The sequence below is a fragment of the Rhinoraja longicauda genome, chromosome 28 (genome assembly GCF_053455715.1).
Source record: "Rhinoraja longicauda isolate Sanriku21f chromosome 28, sRhiLon1.1, whole genome shotgun sequence".
In the NCBI taxonomy this organism is placed as follows: Eukaryota; Metazoa; Chordata; class Chondrichthyes; order Rajiformes; family Arhynchobatidae; genus Rhinoraja; species Rhinoraja longicauda.
This window is the reverse complement of record NC_135980.1, coordinates 11,273,355-11,298,799: the sequence shown is the minus strand read 5'-3', so window position 1 is coordinate 11,298,799 and position 25,445 is coordinate 11,273,355. Positions and strand designations below refer to the sequence as shown.

General features: G+C 42.4%; 1 protein-coding gene across 2 annotated transcripts in view; it reads right to left on the bottom strand.

Moving 5' to 3' along the window:
• Nucleotides 1-2,104: 2,104 nt before the first annotated feature.
• sh3gl1b (SH3-domain GRB2-like 1b) overlaps nucleotides 2,105-25,445 on the bottom strand; it is a 77,956-nt gene continuing 54,615 nt past the window's right edge. Inside the window, exons 8-10 of one of the 2 annotated variants that reach the window (XM_078424164.1) lie at nucleotides 18,379-18,506; nucleotides 12,197-12,244; nucleotides 2,105-5,192 (exon numbers count right to left, since the gene is read on the bottom strand). In XM_078424164.1, the coding sequence (XP_078280290.1) occupies nucleotides 4,996-5,192; nucleotides 12,197-12,244; nucleotides 18,379-18,506 (373 nt within the window). In that variant the 3' untranslated portion in view covers nucleotides 2,105-4,995. The remainder of the gene's footprint in view (nucleotides 5,193-12,196; nucleotides 12,245-18,378; nucleotides 18,507-25,445) is intronic. The other variant, XM_078424165.1, reaches the window with a different exon arrangement.

Here is a 25,445-nt window from a genome sequence, read left to right as displayed (position 1 = left end):
GACACCCCACTAGTCACTACCTGCCATTCTGAAAGGGGCCCATTAATTCCTCTCTTTGTTTCATGTCTTCCAACAAATTTTCTATCCATGTCAATATCCTCCCCCGAATACCATGTGCTCTAATTTTGCCCACTAATCTCCCTGTGTGGGACCTTATCAAAGGCGTTCTGAAAGTCCAGATACACTATATCCACTTGCTCTCCCTTATCCATTTTACTTGTTACATCCTCAAAAAATTCCAGAAGATTAGTCAAGCATGATTTCCCCTTCATAAATCCATGCTGACTTGGGCCAATCCTGTTACTGCTATTCAAATACACCACTGATGTCAGGCTAACTGGTCTATAATTCCCTGCTTTCTCTCTCCCTCCTTTCTTAAAAAGTGGGATAACATTAGCTACCCTCCAATCCACAGGAACTGATCCAGAATCTATAGAACATTGGAGAATGATCACCAATGCGTCCACAATTTCTAGAGCCACCTCCTTGGGTACTCTGGGATGCAGGCCATCAGGCCCTGAGGATTTATCAGCCTTCAGTCCCATCAGTCTATCCAACACCATTTCCTGACTAATGTGAATTTCCTTCAGTTCCTCCGTCACCCGAGGTCCTCTGTCCCCTAGAACATCTGGGAGATTGTTTGTGTCTTCCTTCGTGCAGACAGAACCAAAGTACCTGTTCAACTCGTCTGCCACTTCCTTGCTCCCCATAATAAATTCACCTGTTTCTGTCTTCCAGGGACCCATATTTGTTTTAACTAATCTTTTCCTCTTCACATACCTAAAGAAGCTTTTACTATCCTCCTTTATATTCTTGGCTAGCTTACCTTCGTACTTCATCTTTTCTTCCCATATTGCCTTTTTAGTTACCTTCTGTTGTTCTTTAAAAGTTACCCAATCCTCTGGCTTCCCGCTCATCTTTGCTATGTTATATGTCTTCTCTTTTAGTTTTATACTGTCCTTGACTTCCCTTGTCAGCCACAGTCGCCTATTACTCCCCTTAGAATCTTTCTTCCTCTTCGGTATGAAATGATCCTGCATCTTTTGGATCATTCCCAGAAATTCCTGCCATTGCTGTTCCACTGTCATCCCTGCTGGGGTCCCTTTCCAGCCAACTTTGGCCAGCTCCTCCCTCATGCCTCCATAATCACCTTTGTTCAACTGCATTACTGACACTTCTGGTTTTACCTTCTCCCTCTCAAATTGCAGATTAAAACTTATCATATTATGGTCACTACCTCCTAATGGTTCCTTTACCTTGGAGTTCCCTTATCAAATCCAGTTCATTGCACTGTACAACTGGGCAATTTGTGGGTTCTTAACACTGTAATCAGACCAAGAAGACCGATTTCCCCCTGGACTGGAGCCTCCAATCTGAAACAGCTGTTGCAATTTATATTCACTCCAACCACTTTCATTCATTACAGTAAAACAGCTCTTGGACAATTTTACACTACTTATGTTTTAAACAGCATCCTGTCCATTTTGTATGTGATTTGTGCCTCATGACAAATATTCTAATGTCTTTAAAGGGAGAGCTTGCATTTCCTTGAAACATTACCGCATCTTAAAAGTGCTTTTCAGAAGAAATATCGTGGGGTGCAGTAACTATTGTCAGAGGTTATGGGGAGAAGCCAGGAGAATGGGGTTAGGACGGAGAGATTGATCAGCCACGATTGAAAGGCGGAGTAGACTTGATGGGCCGAATGGCCCAATTCTGCTCCTATCACTTATGACTGTAGAGACATAACAAAAATTAAATAAACAGCAATGAGATAATTACAATGTTTTAGTGTTATTGGTTGAGGGGAATTGCTGGCCATGAATTTGAAGAAGTTGGCTTTCTTTACGTGTAACAGAATTAGAAGACTTGATCTTTCTCTAATATTTTTTGGTAGTCAGCATTTTTAACACAGCGCCCTTTAGCAGATTTAGTAATCCAAAAGAATCTCAACCAGAAGTATCTGCATCCTGGAGTGGGACTGTTTGACGCCGAGATAAACATACTGCTATCTAAAGCCCAATGCAAACTAAACTATGTTTTAATTCCTTTCAAAGTAATTTAATATCAAATATACATTTCATATTTGGATTTCTGTCTAAAGCAACCACTCCAACAACCTCAGAAACAACACCATTGTTGATTTATAGAAATCCAGCTCATGTATCACCTGCTTTTATATTTATTCTTTACATAATTGAAACAAAACAATACATAGTTATTGAGTGTACTAAACATATATCTACATGCAGGATTAAACAGTAAAAAAGATACATATTTTGAGTTATAGCCTATGGCTTTTATAATTATCAAAAGATAGATCAAATTCATAAAGCATTAGTATTGGTACGGTCAAAATCTAAATGTCACGATGAGTTGACAATACTATCAAAAAGTACTAGACAGTTACATGGTACATCATGATTAGTGTTAAGGAGCTAGTGTCAATATGGGATTGCTACAGCATAATATCTCCCAGATACATGCAGCACGTGTTGTACCAGTTCATCAATCAACATCGTGATGGTGAAAATAGGAATTAGTTACTGAAAGCTTGAAATTTGCTCATTAAACACTGAAAGCCAAAAAGTCACAAACATTAAAAATGATAATAGGGACAATTCAAGTCTCACCGAAGACAAAAGTTCATTCCAGTTATCTACACGTTTGCCAAAAGGAGAAAGAAGGACGAGAATTAGGATTTGAACTTGTTACTTTGCATAGCCTTTTCTGAACCAAAACAAAATAGAGGAGTCAGATGCAGCAGCAGCTGGACGAGGGCTCAGGGAAGTTGAAAAGTGTGCAACAGGATCAATCTTACTCAGTCTACACTTCCCTAGAAGACTGAATTGTGTCCCACTTATACTACAGATCCGAGACCATTCCAGATCTGTTTCACTGACACCAATAGGTGGCATTCATAGCACCAGGTTTATGAATGTGCAAATTGTACAAAGGTTATTGATGTACTTTAGCCATTTTAGTTGCAGGGACCCTCCAACCTCAAAGAAAGGTTTTTTTTTTAAACAAACAGTCCAGCAATTTGGAGGTAGGCTACTTTAGTTCAAAGATAGAAGAGAAGAGAAAACAGGGCTGAGGTTCGACCGACCTGCAAACGCATCAAAAGACTGCCAGAGCAACCAGCACTGAGGCAGTCAAGTAGGTGGACATTTCTACCACCTGTAATTAGGTGTACAGAGGCAATAAACCACTTCAAAAAGGTACATCCTGTATCGTCAAATACATATATTCCTGTTCATTTATATTACAGCTATTTACTTATGCTGCAGGACCACCTCTGAAGGCAAAGCATTAAGAAGCTAGAAGGTGGAAGGATCAAGCTGTTGCTCGTTGCCAATTGGTTTCAATGCCTGTTTATTATTGATGCCTTCTATATAAAAGTGGTTGACAGAAACACTTAAACATGTACTTATAAACCAGTTGGTTTAATTATTTATAGCTTTTGAATAACAACTGCAACCCCATTACAATTTGGGAATAGTCCCTAAACATGCAAATGAAATTACTGAGGCTCATCCTAATAACACTGAACAATCTCAACTAACATTGAGAAAAGTGAATTTACAGATAGATTAAACTATTTTGAAAAATACTCCCATTTTTCCACCTATCAAATTGTTGACTCCTGCTGATGTGGGCTCCCATGATAATCAGGTATCCTTGGACACTTCATCCAACTATTCTTCAATCCTGATCGCAGACAATGAGTAAGCTAGTCTTTCTAGTGTGATACTGTTTTGTCCTTCATCTCATTCAATGGGACAGCATTCAAGAGAAAGAATCTTAGCTAGATTTCCCCTCACTAATATAGGGGAATTGTTGATTAATTTGTATAGAACCATAACATTGCCCTGCTAACTAGAGGCGTGCCTGTCACGAACCAGCGGACAGGGCTTTATCATAAAAAGTCTAATGTAAAACAGAGAGGAACAAAAGTCCTTTTTTGATGCACATCTTCAACTCGGGGTCTTCCACAGTGGGTAGTTAATGTAAACATGGACCAGTAGAATGCAGTGGCGGGTTAGATAAAGGAATACAACCAAGGAAGTTCAGACTTAAGACTCCTTGAAAACGTTACATGCATGTTACTAGGTGTACAAGATGTAACATCTTCCATTTCAAAGACCCTCAATCACAAACGTTGGGTACAAAAGAGTGAAACACTGACTCTACCCCTCACTTCACCAAGAGCCCAATTCCTAGTCAGTACCACCTATTGTATCAATGCAACATTTGTCAAATCCCATCCCAGCCATCCTACGAGCCTGTCTGAATGAGACCACCAATTTAGTGCTGTCGAATTAGATTCAACTTGGCTATGCTCATTTTAATTAGGACCCTTTTAGTCTGCAAACAGAGAAAGCTTTCATCCCATCAGTATGTGCTGAATATGTATCCAGATGCCAGAGCTGAGAGGTTGGTGTCCGACTCACTGATCCACCCAATTATTTCAATATAACCCCATCTTAATGTGGTTGGGAACAAAAGCAGTAATTTTAAAAAAATCACTTTTAAAAATTAATGTGTTGCTGATGACATAAGGTCACACGATTCCACCGCAGAAAGTATGCAACAGAAACTATCTTATTGGTGAGCAGTGGAGGATTATCTTACCCACTACCATACGAGGGACAATAACGCCAGCACAGCCACTTCATCTAAAAGGTAAGCGTCAAATTTTAGCCCTTTCACTTTACCAGTACTGGACAGGTCAACAAAGGGATCCAATGACCAAAACGCTGATCTTGCACAACCATACTGCAATACATGCAGACTAAATGGAGCTGCACCTTAAGTTAACACGGAAAAAAAACATTCGTCAACTCAAAATAAAAAAAGGATGATGCTTTGCACAAAATGTAACACTGCACTGTGATAAACAACCCATGGAAGTGGACTAGTGTTTTAAATTGTACAGGAATGTTGATAGTCTCCTTCTCTCCACATCTGCATTCGGTGTCCAGTTCAGCACGTTCACTGAGGTAACGGGACCAGCACATCCACATAGTTGACCGGAAAGAAGCCCGACTGGCCGTGGAGCATCCCTTCATACCAGTTGTCGTCGATCTGATTGGTCAAAGTGATGGTGTCACCTTCCTTGAAGCCGAGTTCCCCTTCATTCTCTGGCTCAAAGTCGTACAGTGCCTTGCAGCACGGTTGGTCTAGGTGGGCTAAAACAGAAAAATGCTCTCTAAGAACAGTGATATAGCACCAACAAAAAAAAAAAAACTCTTCCCCCTTCTGAAAGTAAACTTTCATGTGCAGCTTTCCAGGATAGCAGAATCCCTTTGGTATCGCTCTTAGAATCCAAGTGAAGCCTAAATAACAAACATCTAAGAGTATATTTGACTTTAAATCATTGTATTAATAATAGTAATGATATCCTCTTTCAAAATCTTTCCGGGAGTCACTGGATAACAATCATAGAAACAATGACAATTTTTCCCACTTACTTTGGAGTACCCGAGCAGAGGTCAATGTAAAGGCTCAAGAGAGAGATTACAGTTATCAACTCAATCAGTACAGAAAAACTGTGGGAGGTGAAACTCTCGTCAGATGGTATTCAATGCACCAACTTCCAAGAGCGGATTCTGGCAAGTTACAGATGAGCTTTGTATGATGAAGCAATGCAATATGAACTGAAAGAGGATTTAAAGCGAAGCGATGGGAGCAGGATAATAGTCGCACTGGGGTGCCAACCGTATAAAGCTGCTTGACAAGGATTCATTCAACTCATTTCATTTAGTTCTTAATTTCAAATGTGCCAATTTGATCAGGAAATGAAGACATTCTGTTGAAGAGCAGCACTGATAAACAGCGAGATCAGATCACTTACACTTGGCCAAGGTCAAATAGCAGAATGAGAAAGGAGAAAAACGACACTAAATGCTGGAGTCAATAAGCAGGTCAGGCAGCATCTGCCGGGACATTTCAGGTCCCGGCCCTACTTCACACCGATTGTAGAAGTGGGGAGAAAGCTGGAAGAGAGGCGGGGGCAGGACAAAGTCTGACAAGCGATAGGTGGATACAGGTGAATCTTTGCAGCCATCTCCTGCCTTTGGTGCATTTTGCATCTCGTGGTTTCATACACTCTCACTGACTGAGCAACAAATCATCCACCTCTTCTGCAATCAAGCCCTGACAGTTTTCATTCTTTTCCCTAACTCCCCGACCCAAAACATCGCCTATCCATGCTCGCCAGAGATGGTGCCTGACCTGCAGCGTTACGCCAGCACTTTGTGTCTTTCTCTGTAAACCAACGTCTGCAGTTCCTTGTGTAACCAGGTGCTCTGCACCTTTAAAATTCTCCCAAACATTCCTCCTTTCTGTTCCTCCACATTTTGAGAGTCAACTTGAAGCATTTCATTATACTATAAATCTGCACATAAAACCTGCACGTATAACAGGATGCACATGGTAATCTAAAGACAAAATGCAACGCTCAATCTCCAACATATGCCATATGTAGGGATTCCTGCGCCCAGAAATCCAATGGTTAAATTTAATTATTAGGATTGTAATATTATTTAAGTACAAATTTAAGTCCAATAAATTTGGTTGTATTGTAGGAACATTGTTCTATAATCCAATTTAGGTTTTAAAAAGTTTGTCATGGCAGAATAAAGAATGCATATTGTACCGCAATGGTTTTAAAACTTGAAGTCTGTAGACCTTTAGAAACCAGTCAGTTCATCATGGCAAACTAGGGGACCAAGGATCTAGTGGGAGGGAGGAACTGAAGGGAATCCACACTAGTCAGAAAACTCCTGCACCAATGTTCTCTGTTTATGTTTAAAACTCTGAATTTCAGTCATTAATTGCACCAAGGATTTAAGAACTAATCAATAAGTTGTGCAGTCAAAGCAAGTATGTACTTTTCAAGTCCAGCTTCAAGTTTCTGGGCACTCACATTTCGGAGGACCTAACATGGTCCACTAACACTGCTGTGCTGGTCAAGAAGGCGCAGCAAAGACTGTTCTACCTAAGAACACTGAAAAAGTCTGGTCTACCCCAACAGCTGCTGACGACCTTCTACCGCTGCACCATAGAGAGCATCCTAACACATGGCATCCCTGTGTGGTATCTCAGCTGCACGGAGGCAGAGAGGAAAGCTCTTCAGCGGGTAGTCTATAGAGCTCAGAAGACTATCGGAACACAGCTATCAGCCTTGGAGGGCATCTACAACACACGATGCCTCAGAAAAGCCACCAGCATCCACAAAGACTCCTCACACCCCTGCTACAGTCTATTCGAACTTCTACCATCGGGCAGACGATACAAGGCCTTCTACGCCCGCACCTCCAGACTCAGGAACAGTTTCATCCCTAGGGCCATAGCTGCTATGAACCGGTCCTGCTGAGCCGGATGGTCACATCGCACAGTGAACCGGCACATATCTACTTGCACTTTATTCTGTTTTAAAACTGTTCTAATTTGTTTCATTGGGTTGTTTAAATTAATACTGATTAGCTAATTGATTTATTGCATCGTATGGGAGGCGCATTCCCAATCTCGTTGTACCCCTGTACAATGACAATAAAGATATATTGTATTGTATTGTATTGTGGACCACACCCCCCTACACCTCTGGAAACAAATGTGAGAATTATCCAAAGGACACAAAGTGCTGGAGTAACGCAGTGGGTAAGGCAACATCTCTGGGGCAGGTGACAATTCTCTTAGCGTTCTTTAGTCCTTCATTTTTTTTAATGCTTCATTTCCTGTACACCTTAAATAATGAGACTGATGAAGTTAGGATGAATGTGCCCAGTCTTTGCGCCTTACCATCATATGGCAAGGAAGTCTGGAAGCTTCCAAAGTGCAGAATATGCCAAAGGAGCATTGCGGAGAGCGTTGAATCTCAGATTTCAATCAATGATATCATTGATATTTTTTACTGCACTATCCTCTCAATGACAAATGGTGGGACAAACAGTTTGTCCTTCAACTAGATTTTATTGACATTTATAATTATGCAACTGAACAATTCAAGGAAAAATATTTTTACTCTTGTTTCTGATTAGATAGAAACAGAGAAAATAGGTGCAGGAGTAGGCCATTCAGCCCTTCGAGCCAGCACCACCATTCATTATGATCATGGCTGATCATCTAAAATCAGTACCCCGTTCCTGCTTTTTCCCCATGTCCCTTGATGTCCTTCTTCAAATTAGGAGACCAAAACTACACACAATACTCCAGGTGTGGTTTCACCAGGGCCCTGTACAACTGCAGTAGGAACTCCTTGCTCCTATACTCAAAATCATCTCCCTATGAAGGCCAATATGCCATTTGCTTTCTTCACTGCCTGCTGTACTTACATGCTTACTTTCAGTGACTGATGTACAAGCACACCCAGGTCTCATTGCACCTCCCCTTTTCATAATCTGACATTATTCAGGTAATAATCTGCCTTCTTGTTCTTGCCACCAAAGCGGATAATCTCACATTCATCCCCATTACACTGCATCTGCCATGCATCTGCCCACTCACCCACCCTATCCAAGTCACCCTGCAGCCTCATAACAACATCCTCGCTCACACTGCCAGCCAGCTTTGTGCCATAGAGTCATAGAGTCCTACAGCACAGAAAGAGGCCCTTCGGCCCATCGTGTCCGCGCCGCCCGTTACTAAACACAGTCTAATTTTAATCCCATTTTCCCGCATTTGGACCGTAGCCCTGAATGTTGTAGCATTTCAAGTGCCCATCCAAATGCCTCTTAAACGTTGTGAGTGTTCCCGCCTCCACCACCACCCCAGGCAGTGAGTTCCAGACTCCAACCACCCTCTGGGTGAAAAAGTTCTTTCTCACATCCCCCCGAAACCGCCCTCCCCTTACCCTGTATCTATGTCCCCTCGTTGTTGAACCTTCCACCGGTGGAAGAAGTTCCCCGCCATCTACCTTATCCATGCCCCTCATGATCTTGTACACCTCGATCATGTCCCCTCTCAGCCTTCTCCGCTCCAGGTAAAACAACCCCAGTCTGCCCAGTCTCCCCTCATAGCCGAGGCCCTTCATCCCTGGCAGCATCCTGGTGAATCTCCTCTGCACCCTCTCCAAAGCTATCGCATCCTTTCTATAATGTGGTGACCAGAACTGTACACAATACTCCAGCTGTGGCCTCACCAGTGTTCTGTACAATTCCATCATTACCCCCCTACTTTTATATTCGATGCCCCGGCTAATGAAGGCCAGTAACCCATATGCCTTTTTAACCACCCTATCCACCTGTCCTGCTGCCTTCAAGGACTTGTGTACCTGTACTCCAAGGTCCCTCTGTACCCCTGTCTTCCCTAGGGTCCTTCCATTCATGGTGTACTCCCTCTCCAAGTTATTTCTGCCAAAGTGCATCACCTCGCACTTTTCAGGATTAAATTCCATCTGCCACTGCTCCGCCCATCTGACCATCTCATCTATATCTTCCTGCAGCTTGCAGATCCCTTCTTCGCTATTCACCACCCCCCCCCCCCCCCACCTTTGTGTCATCTGCAAACTTGCTGATCATGCCCTGTACGTTGACATCCAGATCATTTATGTAGATTACAAACAGTAAGGGATCCAACACCGATCCCTGCGGCACCCCACTGGACACCGGCCTCCAGTCACAGAAGCACCCTTCTACCATCACCCTTTGCCTTCTGTCACTAAGCCAGTTTTTTATCCATTTTGCCAAGGTGCCCTGGATCCCATGGGCTCTTACCTTCTTGACTAGTCTCCTGTGTGGGACCTTGTCAAAAGCCTTACTGAAATCCATGTATACCACATCCACTGCACTACCCCCATCTACCTCCTTGGTCACCCCTTCAAAAAATTCAATCAAGTTAGTCAGACACGACCTTCCTCCAAGTGAAGACTGATTCTGTCCCTCAGAATCTTTTCTAGCAGCTTCCCCACCACCGATGTCAGACTCACCGGCCTGTAGTTCCCAGGTTTATCCCTACTGCCCTTTTTAAATAATGGCACCACATTAGCTATCCTCCAGTCCTCCGGTACATCCCCTGTTGCAAGAGAGGCTCTGAAAATTTATGCCAGAGCCCCCGCAATCTCCTCCCTTGCCTCTCTCAGCATCCTGGGATACATCTCGTCAGGGCCCGGAGACTTATCCACTTTTAAGCCTGCCAGAGCCTCCAGCACCGCCTCCCTGTCAATAGCAATATGCTCAAGAACATCACAACCCTCCTGCTCCATTTCTAAGTCTGCATCGCCCTCCTCCCTCGTAAAAACAGATGCAAAAAAAATCATTTAAAACATCTCCTACATCCTCTGGCTCCACACACAGCTTTCCACTATGGTCCCTGATGGGCCCCACTCTTTCCCTCGTTATCCTCTTACCCTTGATATACTTATAGAACACTTTGGGATTTTCTTTTATTTTGCCCACTAGTGCTATCTCATGGCCCCTTTTTGCTCTCCTAATTTCTTTTTTAAGAACCGCCCTACACCTTCTGTATTCCTCTAATGATGTTTGTGCCTTAAGTTCTTTATGCCTTCCAAAAGCCCCCCTTTTTTTTCGAATCAATCCTACTATATCGTTCGACATCCAAGGTTCTTTGGACTTGTTTGTCCCACCCTTGAACTTTAGGGGAACATGCTTCCTCTGTACTTTTTCAATTATTCCTTTGAATGACTCCCACTGTTCTGATGCGGTCCTCCCCACGAGAAGCTGATCCCACTCCACCAAGGCCAACTTCTGCCTTATCAGATTAAAATCGGCCTTGCCCCAATTTAGAAATTTTCCTCTTTCCTCTGGTCCCTCTTTATCCTTTTCCATTACCACCTTAAATATCACTGAATTGTGATCACTGTCACCAAAATGCTCTGCCACTGACACTTCAGCCACCTGTCCGGCCTCATTTCCCAAGATTAAGTCCAATACCGCCCCCTCCCTTGTTGGACTTTCAACATATTGGCTCAAAAAGCCCTCCTGGATGACCCTTAGGAACTCTGCACCCTCAGGGCCCTTGACACTTTGGCTATCCCAATCAATATTCGGGAAGATGAAATCCCCTACTATTACTACCCTGTTGTTTTCACACACCCCCGAGATTTGCCTACAAATATGTTCTTCTATTTCCCTCTGACTGTTTGGGGGTCTGTAGTATACACCCAGTAAGGTGCATGCCCCTTTTCTATTTCTCAATTCCACCCAAATAGCCTCATTTGAGGAACCCGCTAATATGTCATCCCTTCTTACAGCAGAAATAGATTCTTTGATTAATACTGCAACACCCCCTCCCCTTTTTCCCTGCTCTCTGTCTCTCCTGAAGATTCTATATCCTGGAATATTGAGCTGCCAGTCCTGCCCTTCCTTCAACCATGTTTCCGTAATGGCAACAATGTCGTACTCCCATGTGTTCAGTAACACCTTCAATTCATCCCCCTTGCTTCCAATACTCCTTGCATTAAAATAAATGCCGTTCAGACTTGCCCTACCCCATTGTGCTGGGGCATTCTTGTTCTGCCTCCCAATCTGACCAGTTTTTTCCTCTATATTTTCCTTCTCCTCACCCCCTATACTAGCTCCATGCTGTATCCCAACCCCCTGCCAAATTTGGAGATGTTACATTTAATTCCCTCGTCTAAAAAGTTAATATATATATTGTAAATAACTGGGGTCCCAGCACTGAGCCTTGCCTGCCATTCTGAAAAGGACCCGTTAATTCCTACTTTTTCCTTCCTGTCTGCCAACCAGTTCTCTATCCATGTCAATACCATACCCCCAATACCATGTGCTCTAATTTTGCACACTAATCTCTTGTGTGGGACCTTGTCAAAGGCTTTTTGAAAGTCCAGATACACCACATCCACTGGCTCTCCCTTATCCATTCCACTTGTTACATCCACAAAAAAATCCAGAAGAATAGTCAAGCATGATTTTCACTTCATAAATCCATGCTGACTTTGACCGATCCTGTCACTGCTTACCAAGCAACTTCCCCACTGCCGATGTAAGGCTAACTGGTCTATAATTCCCCATTTTTTCCTCTCACACCTTTCTTAAAAAAGTGGGGTTATATTAGCAACCCTCCAGTCCACAGGAACAGATCCAGAGTCAATAGAACATTGCAAAATGATAAACACATGATCATCAAGTCTTACTAAGTTAACAACTCCTGAGGTTGACATTCATTTTTATCCATCAGAACTAAAAAAATGGGCATTAGCTACCCTACTCACAGGGGGATCCGCTGCTTGTCCTAACGGGGTTGTCAGAACGGTAGGAGGCTGTTCATGGAAAAATTAATGCAAATTTTTTTTTAAATGTTGCAATATGCAAGTCTCTGCATTCAGTAAACCAACTACTATTGATTTATGATTAATCTTTTGTTAACTAGCACCAATCACTGATTATGCCTTGCTGTCTTTGCTCTTGCCCAGATATATAATTCCAGCATTCAGAATGACATGGCTTTTTGTTTTGCCTGTACCCTTTTATCGTTTTCTGCTGTTTGCTGTATAATATGCAAGATTGCTCTTATATTCTGTCATTGTTTTCTTCACCACCCACAACAAAAATTAGGGAAAGCCTCTCATTTCCCACAATCAAGGGCTGCTCCACTGAGGAATCTTAGATCCATTCTGCTCCCACATTTTACTAAGTTGCTCCAGATCTCCATTTGAGCTCAAAAGAGTAAAAAAGAAACATACTCTTAGTTATACAAAATGTTTTGAAATAAAAGAATAGTGGAAATTAAAATGCACAACTTGCCTTCATCTGGACTAGTTCTCCCTTCACTTAAAGGGTTGACATACTTAAAGGGTTGACATACTTAAAGAGTTGACAGTGGAGATGCAATGGCAAAGATTTAAAAACCGCGTGGATGAACTCCAGAAATTGATCATCCATTTCTGGCAAAAAAATAAAACTGGGAAGGCAGCTCAACCGTGGCTGACGACAGAAGTCAAGGATAGTGTTAAAGCCAAGGAAGAGGCATATAAATTGGCCAGAAGAAGTGGCAAACCAGAGGACTGGGAGAAATTTAGAACTCAGAGGAGGATAAAGTGGTTAAGTAAGAGGGGGAAAAAAGAGCATGAAAGAAAGCTTGCGGCGAATATTAAAAACTGACTGTAAAAGTTTCTTTAGGGATGTAAAAAGGAAAAGATTAGTGAAGACGAATGTAGGTCCCTTACAGAGACAGGTAAATTTATAATGGGAAACAAGGACATGGCAGAACAGTTAAAGGAGTACTTTAGTTCTATCTTCAATAAGGAGTTAATCTCCAGGAAATACTTGGGGACCGAGGATCTAGTGGGAGGGAGGAACTGAAGGGAATCCACATTAGTCAGAAAATGGTGTCAGGTAAACTGTTGGGACTGAAGGCAGATAAATCCCCAGGGCCTGATGGTCTGCATCCCAGAGTACTCAAGGAGGTGGCCCGAGAAGTCATGGATGCATTGGTGATCATTTTTCAATGTTCTCTCGACTCTGGATCAGTTCCTGTAGACTGGAGGGTACCCAAAGTTACCACTTTTGAAGAAAGGAGGGAGAGTGAAAACAGGTAATTATAGACCAGTTAGCCATACATCGGTAGTAGGGAAGATGTTGGAGTCGATTATTAAATATGTTATAGCAATGCATTTGGAAACCAGTGACGGGATCGGCCAAAGTCAACAATGATGTATGAAGGGAAAATCATGCTTGACTAATATTTTGGAATTATTTGAGGATGTACCAAATAGAATGGATAAGGGAGAGCCAGTGGATGTGGTGTATCTGGACTTTCAAAAAGCCTTTGACAAGGTCCCACACAAGAGATAAGTGTGCAAAATTAGAACACATGGGGTAGGGTATTGACATGGATAAATAACTGGCTGGCTGGCAGACAGGAAGCAAATAGGAATTAACGGGACCTTTTCAGAATGGTAGGCAGTGACTAGTGGGATGCCGGACTGCTCAGTGCTGGGACCCCAGTCATTTACAATATATATTAACTATTTAGATGAGGGAATTAAATGTAACATCTCCACGTTTGTGGATGATACAAAGCTGGGTGGCAATGTGAGCTGCGAGTAGAAAGTAATGAGGCTGCAGGGTGACTTGGATAGGTTGGGTGAGTGGGCAGAAGCATGGCAGGTGCAGTATAATGTGGATAAATGTGGGGTTATCCACTTGGGTGGCAAGAAGTAGGAAGGCAGATTATTATCTGAATGGTGTCAGATTAAGAGACGGGGAGGTGCAACGAGACCTGGTTGTGCTTGTACATCAGTCACTGAAAGTAAGCATGCAGGTACAGCAGGCAATGATGAAAGCCAATGTTAGCCTTTATTGCGAGAGGATTTGAGTTTAGGAGCAAGGAGGTCCTACTGCAGTTGTACAAGGCCCTGGTGAGACCGCACCTGGAGTAAGGCAACTTTGGTCTCCTAATCTGAGGAAGGACATTATTCCTATCGAGGAAGTGCTGCGTAGTTCACCAGGTTAATTCCCGGGAATGGCGGGACTGACGTATGATGAATAAATGGGTCGACTGGGCTTGCATTCGCTGGAATTTAGAAGGATGAGAGGAGATCTTATAGAAACATATTAAATTCTTAGAGGATTGAACAGTGTAGATGCAGGAAAAATGTTCCCGATGTTGGGGGAGTTCAGAACCAGGGGTCACAGCTTAAGAATATGGGGTAGGCCATTTAGGACTGAGATGAGGAAAAACTTTTTCATCCAGAGCGTTGTGAATCTGTGGAATTCTCTGCCACAGAAGGCAGTTGAGGCCAATTCACTGGATGTTTAAGAGAGTTAGATTTAGCTCTTAGTTCTAAGGGAATCAAGGTATATGGGGAAAAAGCCGGAACGGGGTATTGATTTTGGATGATCAGCCATGATCATATTAAATGGCAATGCTGGCTCGAAGGGCCTAATGGCCTACTCCTGCACCTATTTTCTGTGTTTCTATGTTACCTGTTTCGATCCCATCTCCTTTTACTTTCTCCCAGACATGGGAAGAGAGGAAAAAAAGCAGGGAATCTTATAAACTATCTCCATGCATTAATCCTGACTATCAATCTGAAGAAAGTTAATTTATTCACAAAATGCTGGAGTAACTCAGCAGGTCAGGCAGCATCTCGGGAGAGAAGGAATGGGTGACGTTTCGGGTCGAGACCCTTGAAGAAAGTTAATGGCATGTTGGCCTTTATGACAAGAGGAGTTAAGTATAGGAGCAAAGAGGTCCTTCTGCAGTTCTACAGGGCCCTGGTGAGACCACACCTGGAGTACTGTGTGCAGTTTTGGTCTCCAGATTTGAGGAAGGATATTCTTGCTATTGTGGGCGTGCAGCGTAGGTTCACTAGGTTAATTCCCGGAATGGCGAGACTGTCGTATGTTGAAAGACTGGAGCGACTAGGCTTGTATACGATGGAATTTAGACGAATGAGAGGGGATCTTATTGAAACATATAAGATTATTAAGGGATTGGACACGTTAGAGGCAGGAAACATGTTCCCAATGTTGGGGGAGTCCAGAACCAGGGGCCACAGTTTAAGAATAGGGGATAGGCCATTTAGAACGGGGATGAGGAAAAACTTTTTCAGTCAGAGAGTTGGAAATCTGTGGAATTCTCTGCCTCAGAAGGCAGTGGAGGCCAATTCTCTGGACGCTTTCAAGAGAGCTAGATAGAGCTCTTAAAGATAGTGGAGTCAGGGGGTATGGGGAGAAGGTAGGAACGGGGTACTAATTGTGAATGATCAGCCATGATCACATTGAATGGCAGTGCTGGCTCGAAGGGCCGAATGGCCTACCCCTGCACCTATTGTCTTTTGTCTAATCAACAAATACAATTTTTCACATTCAGCCCATGTCTCATGAGAATGTTTTGAGCAAAATAATAGAGGTCAGACTGGTGAGCTGGCAACAAAGCTTTTCACTGTACCTCACTACATGCAATAATAAACTACTGGGTGGCGCCTGTAATGGCTGACTCCAACAGTCTGTCTGTCCCATCCTTCTTCTCGGAGCTCCAACTGTGGCTGTTTTAATATCACGGAGATCGCGGTCTCTGGTTAGAGAACTCCGGGAACTCCAAGCCGCAGCAGCTTCGATCGCCCCGACGCAGGAGCTTCGATTGCTGGCTGCAGGAGCTGCAGGAGCTGCGATCGCCCCAACGGATGGTTCGACTGCCCCGACCGCGGGAGAATAAAGAGGAAGGAGATTGGACTTTTTTGCCTTCCATCACAGTGAGGAATCCGCTGTGGTGGATGTTTATGTTAACTTTTATGTAGTTGTGTGTTTCGTTGCTTTTTTTTCGTATGGCTGTATGGTAATTTGCATATCACTGTACTTTAATTGGCACATGTGACAATAAAAGACCTTTGAAACTAAAGTAAAGTACTGGTGCCTACAGCTCTTTCACTGAGGGTCAGGGCTATTTACAGAAATGAATAATGTGCATCATCCAGGGTGCACATTTGCATCACACATTCTAGGGTAAGTAACTTTTATTCCCAGAGGTGCAGTATTAGTGAGCAGCTAATCTCAGAATGCCTTGCCAAACAATGCAAAATTCCAAGATTGGTCAAATATGGATATCTGCTATCCATAAACAAATTCATTCAAGAATCATTCATTCAATCAAGAAATTTCAACTGATCTAATATTCTGGTTAGAGACTTCAGTTCTTGCTTACTTATATAATTCTCTCCTTTCTCACATGTCTCTACACAGCTCCATGATTTTTCTCTCATACATTACCCATGGCTGTATTTCACGTGCAACTTGAGACAGATAATATTAGCAAATACTTTATTTAATCTATACACAAAGGCCAACATCTCTTGGCTATTTCTAATTATCATTATCCAATTATACATATCCTAAAATGCATTGAACTAAACCTGGTTCTGAGTTCATTGGCATCAACTTCTGCACATTTCAGTGAGAGCATTTTGTTTAAGAATCACAATCAATAACTGTAACCCACAATTACAAGTTGGATTGAGATCTGGAAATGGAGCAGAGTCAGGGATCAAACTTCGGAATATGTAGATTTGCATAGCACAGCTTCAATGGTTTGACATTTGCCACAACAGTAGGTTTCTCTCCAGGATGGAGGTTATGCTGACCTGGAATTGTGTCCCTATTCATCCACTTTCACTGGGTTTAAATACCAGAACTCCCTGCCCAATATTACTCTACGAGCATCTTCACCACCATATCTCGAGCAATTATCATTAAATACTATTGTTGATGATGCAAGCACCACTTAAATCAATAATCAAACAATAATCAACTGCTTACAATGTTATTAAAAAAATAATCTACCGCTTCTCTCGTTTTCTCAAAGCGCAGCTCAAATAAAACAAAGAATTTAGTGAGACAGCACCCGGTGTTTTGGAAAAAATTGTGGGATTAATTTTCTAGTCCATTTTCTATGATCTGGGTGCCACCCACAAGGCCAGCATTTATTAACCAGCGCTAATTACCCATGAGCTGATACTGGAGAGCATCTTCTTCCATTGCTACTGTCCTTCAGCTAAAAGGGCCCTGTAATGCTATAGAGTGCAGAATTATAGGATTTAGACCCAGCAAAGGACAAGCAATATATTGTCAAATGTGACTTGGAAAAGAATCCATGGGTGGTGATGCTTCCATGAGCCTGCTGCCTTTGTCCTTCACGGCAGTAGGTCATGGATATGGGAGAGAGTGAGAGAGCAGCTTGAGCAAGTAATTGCAGCACATTTTTTGGAAAGCATTGTAGCCATTCTATACCAGTACCACAGTGTAGATTGTTTAGAGTGTTTGATGGAGCACTCGATCCATTTGTACAGTTGTCAGGGGTTATGGAGAGAAGGCAAGAGAATGAGGTTGAGAGAAAAAGATAGATCAGCCTTGATTGAATGACAGAGTAGGCGATAGGCCGAACAGCTTAATTCTGCTCGTGTAACTAATGAACTCTCTCCATTATCAAGTGGGCTGTTGTGTCCTGGGTAGTGTTGAGCTTCTTGAGAGCTGTTGGAGCTGTGCTCATCCAGGCAAGTGGAGAATATTCCATCAAGCACCTGACATGTGCCTTGCAGATGGTGGCAGGTAATTAGGATATCAGAAAGTGAGACACTGGTATACAATACAGTCTGTAAACTGCTCTTATGGACATAATATTCATGCGGCTGATCCAGTTGAGTGTCAGGTCGATGATAACCACCAGGATATTGAAGGTAAGAGAGTCGGTAAACGAAATGCCTTAAACTCTTCCTTGTTGGAGATGATCATTGCTTGCCACTTCTGTGACACAATTGTTACTTGTCATATAATACCCACCCATAAATATTCTCTATGACTTGCATGCAAACATGGACATCTTCATTTGCTGAGAAGAACCCATTTTTCTGAGATGTGACTTACTGATCATAGTCAAACTGAAAATAATTCTTACCTTGTGATTTTGTTGACCCACTGAAGGAGAAACCTCCATTGGGATGGTCTGACTCTCCATATTCTGTGTAAGTGCTTCTAGGTTTGGGTTGGTATTCCCGTTTAGGACGACCCGAAGTATCCCTTATTCTGTGTGAGATAATCAGTAGTATCAGACAAGCTCCATGGTAATGAAAACATGAATACACTACAATACATAATGGATTTATAGAGTACATTAGAAGCTACACCATGATTTAGGAACGTTGGGCAAATGCATGACAGATGCAGTTTAATATGTTAGGTTATCCAATTTGATTCTAAAAACAGAAAGACAGGGTATTATATGAATGGTGATAGGGTTGAGATAAACTGATGGCATTGGTCAGAATGGAACTGGGTGAGAGGGGACAGGGTGTTGTGGGAAAGAAAGATCTGGTGGAGGGGGGGCGGGGGGGAAACTGAGGTTGTGGGGGCAGGTTTTAATAACCTTTTGGAGTGGATGAGTGGCAGGTAAGGCCCTAAGGCCTACTCCTGCTGCTGATTTTTATTTTCGTGTATCTTTACAGCTTAAATTACAGCGTGGATAACACAATACTTGATTGTGCCAGATTACGTCATTTTATATTCACCACACCGTTACCCGTCTCAAGAGTGTGGGGAGGATGCTGGAGGATTTCTGAATCCTCAAAACACTCTTAAGTCAGAATGAACACGAGGTAAAGCAGTCATGTGAATTTGCTCAGTTATAAAATTACAGACAATCAATCACTTTCCTGTTGAATGTCTCTATTCCTCAATTTCCCCAGATTTCAAAATTCTCTCAACCTCAGCCTTGAACAAACCCAACAATTGAACAGAAAATTCCAAAGATTCACAACTTTCAGTGTAGAAATTCCTGCTGGTCTTGGTTAAGTAGCCAACTCTTTGTCCCAAGACCTGCACTTCCCCACAAGGGAGGTTATACTTACACCACCTGTAATGTAAATTTCAGAATCTTCCATGTTTCACTTAAATTGCATCTCATTCTTCTCAACTCCAAATATAGACCTAATTATTCAATCTTCCCCCAAAGAGGAATGCTTTCATATCAACCTTGTTAGGCTTTATTACATTCTCCTAGGAGACAAAGACTGTATACAATACTATACAGCTAACACTGAATTGATTTATAGCAAGACTTACTCATTTACTCAAAATCCCTTTCAATAAAAGCCAGCATGCAAGCAGCCTTTCCAATGACTCATTATATCTGTGCACAAACAATTTATGATTCACCTTTGAAGGATCACACACTTCTCCAAATGCCAATACTTAGAGGAAAAACATGATGTTGGAAATGCAAAACAAAAACAAAAAAGGTGGATGGAGTTAGCAGTCTGGCAGCAGCTGTTAAGAGAATTAACAAGACATGAATACCTGAAACAAATAACTTCAGTATCAAGTCCTGGAGGCTGTATTGTGTCCAGACAGAAACATTGTTAGAGCCCTCAGAGTCAATGCAAAATTCAGCAATTTCAGGTAATCCCCAATTTTCATTCTCCCCATGGATGTTTCAGTTTAAATTTATTCCTGAACTGTTGTCTCTAACTGCCTGTGTACAAATAATGGCTATCTTGATAACTTTGGTTTGCACCCTATCAAGAAGGGTCTCGACCCGAAACGTCACCCATTTGAGTCTGTAGAAGGGTCTCAACCCGAACCGTCACCCATTCCTTCTCTCCCGAGATGCTGCCTGACCCGCTGAGTTACTCCAGCATTTTGTGTCTACCAAAGATATTTCCTGTTCTCTCCTTTTCTGGAATTTAACACATTTGTTTTCTCACTTGTTTCCTATGAAAGTTTATTGATCTAAAATGTTAACCACGTTTCTCCCTCTGCTTCATGCCTTTGGCATTTTATTTTTGTTACCAATATTATTCGTTGCTGTCTGTTTAAAATTTGTTTTTTTATTCTTACTACTGTTACCGCACATTTATCATTTATCCTCAATATACACCATCAATTTGCCCTCTCATTTGCCCAAATCCACTGTTTATTTGCACACCTAATTTTATATCAACAGCAAATCTACATATATTACAAAAGATCTCTTCATCCATAAACCAAATCATACGTAATGCCTAAGCTATGATTCTTGCAGCTTGCCAAAAGTTATCTATATTAAAAAAACTTTAATATCTATGATGGTTTCTGTTAACCAATCTTCTTTATACATTACTATCTTGAAACCAATCAACTTTTACTTCTCCCATTGCTAATTGCCTAAAAATGGTTAACACAACAGGGTATACTACATGTACACAGAAAACATATTGCTGACACTCAAACAGCTAAACATTCAAGACAGGTTACTCATCTTGGGACAAGGTGAAGGACCATGACATAGGAACACATAATGTTGAACAGTAAAGCAAGTTCAGACCATTTTAATATAGCCAGGGTAAGAGGAGCCAAGATATGGTAATTCTGCAACTCATAACCAAAGGAAATAAGAGTTTCAATAGCGAATTGAAATCCATCAACTTCTCAAAATCGGCTCAATTGGAACAGAAACATTAGCATGACTAATTGAGTCCAAGTACTCTACTGCATATGCTAAATCTTTCTATATAATGCTAACACAAATACAAGTACAGCATTCTTGAAATAGAAATGATAAAAGGTAGCATACATCAGTTCCCAAAGCCTGCATATCTACCTCTATATGTTTGGTAGCAGTACCCACTTACTCTCAATTTTTTTTCCAACATCTAGACCCAACAGTAGTACATAAATGATTGTTAAGACTACTTTGTTATATGCATCTCAGGCACGATGTGAAAATGTCCACCAAAAAATTGATGGATTTTTAAATTAATTATAAGATTTTTTAAAGAAAGGAGGGAGAGAGAAAACAGGAAATTATAGACCAGTAAGCCTGACATCAGTGGTGGGGAAGCTGCTGGAGTCAATTATAAAAGACGAAATTGCGGAGCATTTGGATATCAATAACAGGATCGTTCTGAGTCAGCATGGATTTACGAAGGGAAATCATGCTGACTAATCTTCTGGAATTTTTTGAGGATGTAACTAGGAAAATTGACAGGGGAGAGCCGGTGGATGTGGTGTACCTCGACTTTCAGAAAGCCTTCGACAAGGTCCCACATAGGAGATTAGTGGGCAAAATTAGAGCACATGGTATTGGGGGTAGGGTACTGACATGGATAGAAAATTGGTTGACAGACAGAAAGCAAAGAGTGGGAATAAATGGGTCCCTTTCAGAATGGCAGGCAGTGACTAGTGGGGTACCGCAAGGCTCGGTGCTGGGACCGCAGCTATATACAATATACATTAATGACTTGGATGAAGGGATTAAAAGTACCATTAGCAAATTTGCAGATGATACAAACTGGGTGGTAGTGTGAACTGTGAGGAAGATGCTATGAGGTTGCAGGGTGACTTGGACAGGTTGTGTGAGTGAGCGGATGCATGGCAGATGCAGTTTAATGTGGATAAGTGTGAGGTTATCCACTTTGGTGGTATGAATAAGAAGGCAGATTATTATCTGAATGGTGTAAAGTTAGGAAAAGGGGAGGTACAACGACATCTGGGTGTCCTAGTGCATCAGTCACTGAAAGGAAGCATGCAGGTACAGCAGGCAGTGAAGAAAGCAAATGGAATGTTGGCCTTCATAACAAGAGGAGTTGAGTATAGGAGCAAAGAGGTCCTTCTGCAGTTGTATAGGGCCCTAGTGAGACCGCACATGTAGTACTGTGTGCAGTTTTGGTCTCCAAATTTGAGGAAGGATATTCTTGCTATTGAGGGCGTGCAACGTAAGTTTACTAGGTTAATTCCCGGAATGGCGGGACTGTCATATGTTGAAAGACTGGAACGGCTAGGCTTGTATACACTGGAATTTAGAAGGATGAGAGGGGATCTTATCGAAACATATAAAATTATTAAGGGGTTGGACACGTTAGAGGCAGGAAACATGTTCCCAATGTTGGGGGAGTCCAGAACCAGGGGTCACAGTTTTAGAATAAGGGGTAGGCCATTTAGAACGGAGATGAGGAAAAACTTTTTCAGTCAGAGAGTTGTAAATCTGTGGCAGTGGAGGCCAATTCTCTGAATGCATTCAAGAGAGAGCTAGATAGAGCTCTTAAGGATAGCGGAGTCAGGGGGTATGGGGAGAAGGCAGGAACGGGGTACTGATTGAGAATGATCAGCCATGATCACATTGAATGGTGGTGCTGGCTCGAAGGGCCGAATGGCCTACTCCTGCACCAATTGTCTATTGTCTATAATTCCAATTATATTGTCTCTAAGCACGTTTCATAAAAAAGCTCCAAGGTGCTTAATTACTGAAGTGCTTTGGTATCGACCAGTAAACTTGCAATTACGTTGTGTAAATGTTCCAAAGGTCAGTAAACAATTTACAAATAAATGGTTTCAGACAATGATGTTTTAAAGGATTAATGCTGGTCAGGATGTTTGGAGAAACCCTTGTTCTACAAATATTGTCATGGGAATTTCAATAAAAGCTAATAAGCGCAGTATCTCTTATCTGAAAAGGAACTTAAACAATGATACACACACACACACACCCTCCTGCAATAAAGAGGGGCGAGTTCAAACCAAATATTTGGAATCTACTACCTTGTTGTCCAGAAATGAGTACACTCTGCTGATGGACGTTGATGGTCTTTAAGTATATATTATATTATGTATTATTGACTATTATTTCTAATTTTTCCAATGTAACCTTCACTAGAAGCAGCCATGAACACGGACATCTGTTGGAGCCAAGAAGAGTTATTTTTGGAACAGATTTAATGGGGCACCATGGCCTCTCTGATCTGTTAATAGAAACTGACTGCAATTACAATGGTGTGGTGATCTCTGCACAACACTTCTATTCTTAGATTAACATGCACTGCAGGACCATATCCAGTGTGGTTTTCTCAATTATATCAAGAAAACATTGTTGGACAGATGTAGAAATGAAGTAAATCTACATGGAAGAAGTGGGCTCTTAAGACCATACAGTTGATCGGTGGCGGTCACTCAAAGCGAGTATAACTGTCCTCTCCATAGGGTCGTCTACTTGTGGGTCAGCAGATGTCTGTAGAGGCCGATCGGTGATCCACACAGCGTGGTGCAACGTGGGCAGGGGAGACTGGCAGTAGTTGGTGGTGGTTGAGCCCCTTCTCTCTCTCCTTGTGGTGCTGTCACTTTGTCTCTGCAGCACAGCGTAGTTCCGATTCATGACGTGCAGCTCCTTCGTGCACGGATTTCCTCCAGAAGTGCCTGTCCAGTGCAATTTGCTCCCAGTTGCTCGATGTGATGTGGAATTTCTTCAGACCGTACTTGATGTTGTCCTTGAAGCGTTTCTTTGGCCTGCTGGGGGCCGCTGACCTTCCTTCAGTTGAGAGTACAGGATCTGTTTAGGGAGACGTGTGTTGGACATGCGGATGACATAGCCAGTCCATCGGAGTTGGTGCTGCATTATTGTGGTGGTGATGGCTGGTCATGTTGGCTTCCTCCACAACGCTGATGTTGGTGCGTTTGTCCTCCCAGCTGATTCTCAGAATCTTTCGTGAGGATCTTTGATGGTGTTATTCCAGAGCTCTCAGGTGCCTGCTGCAGGTAGTCCATGACTCAGCTCCATACAACAGGGTGGGGAGGACAACGGCTCTGTGGACCAGCAGTTTTGTTTGAGCCTTCACGTCTCGGTCTTCAAAGACTCTTTTCCTGAGTCTGGTGTAGACTCCACTGGCGCAACTCAGGTGATGGTTGACCTCAGAGTCGATGTCAGCTTTTGAGGAAAGAATGCTGCCATGGTAGGGGAAGTGGTCAACGTTTTCAAGAGTGGTGTTGTCCACTATTATAGTGGGCTGGGTAGACGGCTGGTTGGGTGGAGGTTGATGTAGGACCTGGGTCTTCTTGATGTTTAAGGCTAGGCCCATGGCTCTGTATGCCTTGGCAAAGGCATTCAGGATGCCCTGGAGGTCTTCTACAGAGTGTGCTGCGATGGCACAGTTGTCCGCGTACTGAAACTCCATGATGACATTGTTGCTGACTTTGCTCTTGGCCTTTGGTGTTATATACCACATAAGCTCATGTAAACATCCAAGGTGTCGCACTAAGATGAAAACCTTTCCATCAGTGATAGTTTCACAATGGGATTTTGGAGACAAACTCATGCAATGTTTGGCTATTTAATGACAACAGAGCAGATGCTTTTTTTTTTTGCACTGTTCTTCTACCTCCCTCTCCCCTTAAACTAAATATATTTGTGATCTAGGATATGACTGCACCGACTAAGCAGCTGTTTTTTACATTTTTAGTTTTAGAGATACAGCGCGGAAGCGGGTCCTTCGGCCGACCGTGTCGGCTGACCAGCTATTCCTACACACTAACACTATCCTACACACACTAGGGACAATTTACAATTTTACCAAGCCAGTTAGCCTACAAACCTTTACGTCTTTGGAATGTGGGCGGAAACCAGAGCTCCCAGAGAAAACCTACATGATCACAGGGAGAACATACAAACTCCATACAGACAGCACCTGTGTCAGGATCGAACCCGGGTCTCTGGCGCTGCAAGGCATCCTCTATCCTGGTTCACCATCCTACAGTTCAACATTCAACATTTTTTCTAAATGGATCATCAGCAAAAAATGTCAACAGTCGCCACTGAGTGTTGGCAGCATTTTTTGCTTTAATTACAATTAGGGGGACACTGTTTACTTCAGTGCTGGAGAAGAACCTGGAGGGTAGAGAAAGATTGTGCTCCATGTGGCAACTAATGACAGTCTGAAGGTCTCGACCCAAAACGTCACCCACTCCTTCTCTCCAGAGATGCTGCCTGTCCCACTGTTACTCCAGCTTTTTGTGTCTATCTACAGAACACAACATTATGGCTCTGCTGAAGGAATGATCAGCTGGAGACAAAATTCAAAAATCTACAAAGGTGCCAATCTCTGAAATACTAATGAGGCTACTTGAAAATCTGCAGAGTACAAAAATAATGAAAAAACTGCATGTCCAGCTGGTAGAATGGTGTGGGGAAAAAAGGGTTTTGATTCATGGACAAAAGCACTA